Below are 9,954 nucleotides of genomic sequence, written 5' to 3'. Positions count from 1 at the left end.
ACCCATAAATATTTCTTAGACGTAAACTTAAACTTCTCGACTAATTCCTCAATTCGTATTTAAACTTAGACGTACATCCCGATTTTGACTCGTATTGATTCGAAACTTAACCAAACTTGAACCAAAGTTTATTAACCTTAACCATACCTTATACAACCCAAATCAAGCCAATTCAGACCCTCGGAATTGCTTAGAATTCCTACTGAATTTTCTGCACTTGTTACTTTGAACCTTAGCTTGTTCGACCATCTGTTTCTTTCGTTCCTAGCCCTTGGACGACCCCACCAGACCTTAGCTTACCCTCTTAGGACCATGACCAAGCCCTTAGAAACCTACTGGAACAAACTCTACAGCCCTTGCACTTGCAACCCCCTAAACCGTAACCCCCATTCCATGCGCGACCCAAGCTTCGCGTCTCCTTCCTAGGATTCGTACCAGCCTTCACTTGAGATGTCTAGGACCATTACTAGACCCTAATAGGACCCATGATCAATTCCCTACAGCAGCTAAAATCGTGCTTCTTCCAATGGCCAAAAACGCAAGCCTTTGTCCCATGAAAACCCTATTTTAGTTCAATAATTTGCCCTACGTACCTTGTCCAGCCTTTAAACAAGCACCTAAAGACCCTTAAACATGTGGAAAAACATCTCTTCCCATAGCCCTACCATGGCAGCCCCTTTGTGCAACATAAGCAAGAGTTTTAAAAGATGAAAACCCTAGTTTTATCATGTTTATGCCATGAAACGAAAATATACAAACTGTATCATGTTTTTCATGCAATGATGTATCAAAACATATAATATGGTGTGAAAGATGAGTGAAAGAAGATTAAGGCGTGCTTTTGCGTTTGTTACGCTCGAAAATCAACTTGCGATGCGAAGAACGTCGGCGGAGAGGGACCTTGCTGAATTCCTTCGAATTCTCGTGACTTTTCCTTCGAAAATACGTGTGAGTGTATGGTTGTGTTACTGAAGAAAGAGTCCTAGTAATCCTAGGTGATGGGCGTGTAGTTTGAAGAAAATAAAAGAGCTTGGAAGCTTGATTATTCGGTATAAAACACATGGTGCAAGCTTAGGTCCATTAACATATATAGTATATTAGGTCCATTAAGCTCATTAGATAATATTTAAAATATTTTGTTTAGGAAAGTTTGTGAAAATATTAGTCGAGTTCTCAAAAAATCCCTATTTTCATCGAAAATCGTTCACCGGTTTAAAATACGACTCGACGTCTGAAATGATGATGTGATGCTAAACATTACTGTCATGGTCCCTGACATTGCTGACGTGCATGTCATTTATCACGCCATCGTTCCAGTGAGAAAAGGCCGAAATTTAAAAAAAAATACGAAAGTTTGGAAACTAAAATTGTGAATTAACTAATAACATGACTGTAAATGAAAAATATGCGAAGTACATGACCAAAAAAATTTCTCATTATTGAACAATGTAAAAAATATAAAATCGGGTTTGATAAACCCGAGTGCGTACGTAGTGCCCTATATTTAATTATAAGCTGCTCATTTATTGAAAACATATTACATTATATTTTCCCAGTATGACATTTGTTGATTCTAACCCAATAGGAACCGACGAATCATCAGAAATTTTGTAGAAAAAAATGCCTAAATTACAAATTTCCACCCAAAATAATTTTAAAGTTTTTTTTGTTCCCAAAAATAACAGAAAATCTTACCATATCTACGACGCATCAAATTGTTATTAAATGAAGAACCGAAGGTTCAATTAAACCTATAAAAACACACTCTCCACAATTTCTAAGCAAACCAAAAACAAAATTCAATTTCTTGTTCGAACGTCGAATTATGGATGACACCGCCCAAGAGATCGTCATGGTTTCACCGACAGTCGAAAACAACGTCGTCACCACCCGTGAGACTCAGTTTCATGTGGATTTCAATTTTTTTTGCGACCTCTTCGTATGCGAATACCCTGATAACTTGGCCCTCGGACTTACTGTTCGACCTAGTATCATGAACAAATCAGTCCGTATGGATCTCAAACAACTCATGAACTCCAGAAGTTCACGTCGAATGATCAATCGAGAGCTGAGAGAATGGCCACTGGGAGATGATGACCGTCGAGATTTGAGCGAATTCGCGATCACGGCTATGAAAGTTCTCATCAGGCTTATGCCTCCACAACACAATGTTTTGGTCATTCCCTTCAAGGTCTTAGTGATATGTAACAGACGAGTTAATGAAAATGATCTTGTCATGGAATTGATGGAAGAGGCCGATTCTGAGATGGTTCCGGCTACAGATTCTTCCATTGAAACTTTAGAGATCAAGACTGCCACTTTACGCGAAAACGAAGACGAGAGTTGTTCCATCTGTCTAGAAGATTTCTACACGGGTTGTGAAGTTTTATCCATGTCGTGCTCCCATATTTTTCATGAGGATTGCATCAAGAAGTGGCTCAAGATTAGCCATTACTGTCCCATCTGCCGATTCGAGATGCCAACTAGTTAGTTGCTAACAAGTTTAATTAATTGTATATAAATCATATTTTTCATGATCAAGTTTATTGTTTTTGTAATTTGCTTCGAAAATCCGAGTCTTAATTCACATTACGTTTCAAATAAAATTTTATAATTCAAAGCAACTTGAAAGACAAGCAAATAGATCAGAATATAAGGAAATTAATAGCCATAATATTGGGATATTTGTGTTTATTTTAAATTCCCCTCCCATATTGAAATCTTATACTTGATATATCTTTTTAAAAAAATACTAAAGAAAATATCAAGACAAATATAATTATTTTAAAGAACTAGTTATAATTCGTCGGATCCCATTAGAAGATACACAAAATCTCTTCTTATTTTGGATAAGTATGGATGAAAAATCATGACAAACAAATTATAAATTCCCCTGATCAAACCATAAATAAATAAACAAAATTTATATTTCTTAGTTTTTCTTTAAAATCAATCCCTACGCATGCACTTCTCGTCTACTGTTTTTTGTTCGCCAAAAACCAAAATTTCTTGTCCCAATATTTTCTTCTTCTTCTTTGAAAGTTGAATTATGGATGACACTGCCCCATTAGAGTTAGTCTCGGTCGACCCGAGAGTTGGAAACGATGTGGTTACCACTCGTGAAACTCAATTTCACGTGGATATCAATTTTGATTGCGACCTCGTCGTGTGCGAATACTATGATGATGTCGTCCTCCGACACACCGTGGAATTTAGTTTCATGAGAAAATCAGTTCGTATGGATATCAAACAACTCATGGACCCCGAATATTCATGCCGAATGATCGATGGGGAGTTGGGACAGTGGCCTCTGGATGATCACAACCGTCGCAAGTTAAGCAAATTCGCATTCACCGTCGCGAAAGATCTCTTGAGGTTTATGCCTCCGCAGCACAATGTTTTGGTCATTCCCTTCAATGTTTTAGTGGAATGTAACAGACATGTTGATGAAAATCTTGCCATGGAATTGATGGCTCAACTATCAGAGGATGGGGACGATTCTGTGATGGTTCCGGCTTCAGATTCTTCAATGGATGAATATTTGGAAATCAAGACTACTACTCGCGAAAACGACGACGAGAGTTGTTCGATCTGTCTCGAAGATTTCTACGCAGGTTGTGAAGTTGTATCCATGCCGTGCTCGCACATTTTTCACGAGGATTGCATCAAGAAGTGGCTCAAGACTAGCCATTACTGTCCCATCTGTCGATTCGAGATGCCAACAGCAGGTTATTATTAGTCGTCAAGTTCAAATATTGTAGAGCATTAAGGAGTCTGTATAATCTTTGTAAAATCTCGTGATAAATATGTTTTCTTCCTGCGTTTTTTTTTGTTTTGAATGATTTGACTTCTCAAATTGTTCATAATCACAAGGTGATTCTATTTTTTATTTTTATTTTTATTTTTTAATTAGTTTTGATAGTAATGACTCTGCAAATTATTGTTTGAAATTTGAATAGTATTCAAGCTCACAAATTAAAAATTATACATATAAAAAAATTATATTTAAATTTAAAATATCATAAATTATTTTAAAATTAATTACCTATCTTATCTCCCTAAAAATAAGATCGAAACAAGAGTAGGTCTCTTGTGAGACGGTCTCACGAATCTTTATCTGTGATACGGGTCAATCTTACCGATATTCACAATAAAAAGTAATACTCTTAGCATAAAAAGTAATACTTTTCATGGATGACCCAAATAAGTGATCTATCTCACAAAATATGACCAGTGAGACCGTTTCACACAAGTTTTTGCCTCGAAAGATTTAGAAAAAGAGATATATTAGGGAAAGCGAAAAAAAGTTTCCCCGAAAAGGTTATAAAATAAGGGTGTAGCTATAAATTTTAAACAATGGGTGGCTACTTTAATTATATAATAATAATAATAACAACAACAACAATAATAATAATAATATTGATATATGTATTGACCATTATATAGATCCAAAGAGGTATTGTTCAATTTTTTGTGGTGTTCGAGTTGGTAAAGTATATAAGTATTTGACCAATGATCAAGAATTCGATTCCCCTATCAACACTTTTTCAGGTGAGCCTGTCGAACAAAGTTTGCCCAGTGCAGTTTACCTGAATAACGTAGTTTGCAGACTATTGTGTACACATTTCTCAAGTGAGCCTGTCCACATAGTTTGCCCAATGCAGTTTACCTGAATAACGCGGTTTGCAGATTATTGTATGCACACCAAAAGTAGATGTGAGAACCACGATTTTTAGCATGTAATTATTTATTCAAATATATACACCAAAAAGTAGATGTGAGAACCACAATTTTTAGCATGTAATTATTTATTTAAATATATGCATGTATAATTGTTGTGTATTTTTCGCTCGCAAGCGCACGGTTTTTAGTATATGTGAGTAAAGTATCGTTCTCACGAGGATTTTGTATGTAAAAATATATCGATTTTTGTAATTAAAATAGTCACAACTTTATCTAGAAAATTCAATAAAAGGTTTGGTTTGCCGAAAATGAATTAATTGCAATTAAATATTAATCTAATCACCGAATAGAGAAAATATCAATGACATAGAATATCTAGAGGAGTGATTTCACTAAGTTTTCATGATAATTATTCCCTGTCGAATTTATATTCATGAAGTCTGATTATTTAATGGCCAAGAACACTTAATTGTTTTATTCCCACTTTCCCAAGTGACGAATAAATTGTATCATTCAAACTTCGATCTAAACATTAAGTTTAAATGACAAATGCAAACGATGTTCTTACGTAGGTCTTGCTAAAATTATACGTCTTCCGAACGATATAAACCTACAACGATATTTCTCTAATGATCTATAATCTCAGTCCCTCTCCTGAGTTGTAGAATTAATCAGACGACAACAATTTATGGCCAGTAAACTGAAGTCGAATAAACACAAAGAAACCAAAAGAAATTCAATCATGTAAACAACCACGTCAAATTATCATATCCTCAAAGCTACATCATCCTCTAAACTGGAAAAATTAACACATTTTTATTATTTGCATATGAAAAATTCTCATGATTTCTCAAACCAGGATGATAAGTACTAAGGGGAGGATTACCCTCATATCCTCCATAGCCACCAAAATTTCTATTGTTGATGTACTGAGCTTCTTCAGGAAGATGTGGTTCTTCAACAACAATTTGTGCACCTTCACTCTCTGCTGTGCTCACCTTATTCATAGCAGCTATCTGGGTAGTCAGTGCAGATATTTGCGAAGTCAATGATGTAATAGGATCCACTGCATAAAATCTAGCTGTCTTTTTTACTCCTGATCTTTCAAACGGCCACTGGTAGCTATTTACAGTCATCTGCTCAAACAAGTCATAAGCTTGCTCAGGAGATTTGGCAAAGATCGTGCCACCAGCCGCTGCATCAACTGCTCCTTGTGTTTGCCCATTTAGACCGTTGTAGAATAATTCAATTTGCACACAGTATTCAGAACCATGGTTTGGACACTTTCTCAACAAATTCTTGTATCTTTCTCATGCCTCATACAGCTGCTCAAAATCAGTCTTCCTGAAAGTACTGATTTCGATCTTCAACTGTGTAGACTTCACAGGGGAAAAATAATTAGCAAGAAACTTCGTTTCTAACTCCTGCCATGTCGTGATGCTCCTTAGCGGCAGTTATTGGAGCCATCCTCTTGCTTGGTCCCTAAGAGAAAACGGAAATAAACACATTCTAATAATATCATCAGGAACATTATTAATCTTTACCGTGTTAGTAATCTCCAAGAAAGTCCTCAGGTGCACGTGAGGGTCTGAAGATGCGGTTCCAGCGAACTGGTTCTGTTGAACCATATTTATCATAACATGCTTTGGCTCGAAATTGTCACGCCCCGAGACCGGGGTTAGTTGACATCGCCGTTGTTCGTCAATCACACAATCGAAAAACAACCAGCCTCATAGCACAGTATAAACCGAAACCAGTTTATTACTCATAATCAATCATAAGATTGTTTTTACAACAGTAACTCTGAAAACGATAAAAATCTGCGAAATCGTTTATAACTTGAATTAAAACTCACAAGAACATATTCTTAATTAAAATTCTTCATGCGTCCACTATCAATCCAAAAACTGGTGTCTGATTCTTCTTTCTCTATTTCTTCTTCTGATTTATCTGCGGAAGGTAGAGTAAGGGGGGAGTATTTTGGGAAATACTCAGTAAGTGGGGGCCGTTCGAGCACAACATAAAAATATTTACACAATTTTCGAAAATAACACATAAACATATCATCCTTTTCATAATGTATCATCATATTCATAGCATAACAGCACTGCGATTTTTCCCCCTTCTATGGTTTACTGATATCAGTCCCTAAGTTTTAATCCACTAAGGGGACGAGGCCATAAAACGGTTCTATCCCACCGTGAAGGACCATACGTTGGAATTCCACCCATTTTCAGGGAATCCTCACAGTGCCCACGTCAACGTACCAAAATTTTAAAAAAACATAGAGACAGAATGACGGTGCCCGACCGAATTTTTCGAAAACAAGAAAACACATAACCGAAATTATGGATTTAAAACAAGCCCACTTACCTTAGACTAGAAGAAAACGTGAAGAATTCGAAAATCATAGAAGAATCATGCAGCCGACACTTCGAAAACTCAGCAACACATCTACCGGAAAATCAGCCATCTTTAAATATTAATTGCACCTTATTGCACCGTTGGATCGGGCTCAAACTTGGACAGTGCGTTCAAAAGTACGTTAAATAAATTATGAACGGTGGAGATCGGATTCCAAGCACCCGAGTGAGAGAAACAAATTTCTGAACTTGAACAAAATTTTGATGACTCGTGCAGAATTTTGGAGAGCAAAATTTCGAAAATAATAGAGAGAAACTCGAAATTTGAGGTGTAAATTCTGAATGGGAGCTTCTCCTATTTATAGGGGGAGTGACTGCTATCGAGATCGTGCATTTTCATCTCGTTTGAATTTGAATCAAATCTTCATCTAGAATCGTGATCTATCCGTGATCTTGGGTGATATCCGAAATCTCAATCTTCATCTAAAGAATATTTCAAAAATTATACCCTAAAATACCAATAAATTCGAAATCTAGAGGATCACATTATCCTTTGCTTTATTTTATCCCGATATCTCAATATCATCTCAAATCTTAGATCTTTATCTGCTCACAAGTTCAAAAATATATACACGATAAAATTATCCACTCAACCTTTTGAAAAATCTTGAAAATCTTACATCTTAAAATGATATAGATATCCGACGATTGCGAAAATTCTAGTACCCTTAAGTTACAAAAATATTATCATGATAAAACCAAAATTTTGGATTTTACATCCCTCCCTCCTTATGGGAAGTTTCGTCCTCGAAACTTGGGTTGACTTGGTCTATGAAGAGGTACGAGTATTGGTTCCTCATCCTTTCTTCTAGCTCTCACGTGGCTTTTCTTTCAATGTGGTTAGACCATTGCACCTTAACGTAGGGAATAATTTTTCGCCTTAGTACTTGGTGTCCACGATTCTGATGGGAACTTCTTCGTACTTCAGCTCGTCTCTCAAGTTACTTTTGATCATGAGCGGTTCTACTTCCAACACGTGGCTTGGATCAGAGATGTATTTCCGTAGTTGGGACACGTGAAAAACGTTATGAATTCTAGACATGTTTGGCGGCAGTGCCAATATGTATGCTAGTGTGCCCATTTTTTTTTTCAAAATATCAAAGGGTCCCACATAACGGGGGTTTAGCTTCCAGATTTACTGAATCGGACAACCCCTTTCATAGGCGAGACTTTTACGTAGGCCTTCTCGCCAACGTTGAATTCCAGTGACCTTCTTTTCAGATCTGCCCAACTCTTTTGTCGGTCTTGAGCTGCCTTGAGTTTTTCTCGGACGACTGAAACCTTGTCTATTGTTATCTGTACGAGCTCAGGTCCTACTATTGCTTTTTCTCCCACTTCATCCCAATATAAGGGTGATCGGCATTTCCTCCCATATAGAGCTTCGTATGGAGCCATCCCAATACTGCTGTGATAGCTGTTATTATAAGCAAACTCGACCAATGGTAGATGATTGCTCCAATTGCTACTGAATTCTAGGGCGCAGGCTCGCAGCATATCTTCCAGGGTTTGAATCGTTCTTTTGGTTTGGCCATCGGTTTGTGGGTGATAGGTCGTACTAAGAGTCACTTTCGTTCCCATGGCCCCTTGAAAGCTCTTCCAAAACGTGAAACGAACCTTGGGTCTCTGTCAGATAGGATGCTCACTAGTACTCCATGAAGTCGTACGATATTGTCCATATCCAGTGTAGCCAACTTATCCAGATTATAGTTCATACGGACGGGTAGGAAGTGTGCAGATTTTGTAAGTCTATCTACGATTACCTATATTCCGTCGTGACCTTGCTTAGACTTTGGTAACCCTACCACAAAGTCCATGGAGATATGATCTAATTTCCACTCAGGTATTTCCAACGGTTGCTGTAATCCTCCAGGTCGCTGGTGCTCTGCTTTGACCTGTTGACAAACTTGGCGTTTAGAGACAAATTCTGCCACGTCTCTTTTCATTCCATCCCACCACAAATTCCTCTTAAGATCTTTGTACATTTGTACTCTCCGGATGGACTGAGAATTTGGACTTGTATGCTTCTGACAGTATTTTCTTGGCGAAGGTTATCGTTGTCCGGTACACACAGTCTTTTTTTCATCCATAGGACTCCTTTGTCGTCGATTTGTAGATCTTGAGACTTTTCGCTCTCGACTTGTCCCCTAAGTTTATTTAGCTCTGGGTCTCGGTCCTTGTTTAACTTGACGGTTTCTTGTAGACATGGCCGAGCGGAGAGTGAAGCTAGAGCGATCTTGCCTCCATTTTTCTGACTCAGAGTATCGACCACCTTGTTTGCTTTACCTGGATGGTAACTTATAGTAAAGTTGTAATCGTTCAGTAGTTCGATCCACCGCCTTTGTCTCATGTTTAGTTCTTTTTGGGTGAACAAGTACTTGAGGCCTGATGGTCAGCGAAGATCTCACACTTGGCGTCGTAAAGGTAATGCTTCATTAATGCAAAAACTACTGCGGCTAACTCAAGGTCACGAGTTGGGTAGTTTTGCTTATACATTTCAATTGCCTTGATGCAAAGGAAATTACTCTTCCTTCTTGCATGAGCATATATTTTAGACATTTCTTTGATGCATCTCTGTACTTGAAAAAAATCATTACCATCATCAGGCAGCACTACCACCATCGTAGTTGCAAGTTTCATCTTTAAGGTTTCGAAACTTTTCTCACATTCTTTGCTCCAATTGAATTTAGAGTTCTTTTGTGAGTTTTGTAAGCTGTATTGCTATTGAGGGAAGATCTTGAGCAAATCCTCGATAATAGCTCGCTAATCCTAAGAAGCTCTGAATTTCTGTCATTGTCCTTGGTCTTGGTCAGCCTGTGATTGCTTCTACTTTCTTAGGATTCGCAAATAC

At 37.5% G+C, this 9,954-nt stretch overlaps 1 protein-coding gene across 1 annotated transcript; it reads right to left on the bottom strand.

The window, feature by feature from the left end:
• Positions 1–8,866: 8,866 nt before the first annotated feature.
• Positions 8,867–9,725, bottom strand: LOC140974955 (uncharacterized). The gene is made up of 3 exons (XM_073438446.1): positions 9,482–9,725; positions 9,136–9,389; positions 8,867–8,998 (listed from the first exon to the last, which is right to left on the bottom strand). The coding sequence occupies exons 1-3, from the start codon at positions 9,723–9,725 to the stop codon at positions 8,867–8,869; spliced, it is 630 nt and encodes a 209-aa protein (XP_073294547.1).
• Between the last annotated feature and the right edge of the window lie 229 nt (positions 9,726–9,954).

The sequence above is a fragment of the Primulina huaijiensis genome, chromosome 4 (assembly GCF_012295235.1).
Source record: "Primulina huaijiensis isolate GDHJ02 chromosome 4, ASM1229523v2, whole genome shotgun sequence".
Classification (NCBI taxonomy): Eukaryota; Viridiplantae; Streptophyta; class Magnoliopsida; order Lamiales; family Gesneriaceae; genus Primulina; species Primulina huaijiensis.
The sequence above is the reverse complement of the archived record's forward strand: the minus strand, read 5'-3'. Positions and strand labels throughout refer to the sequence as shown.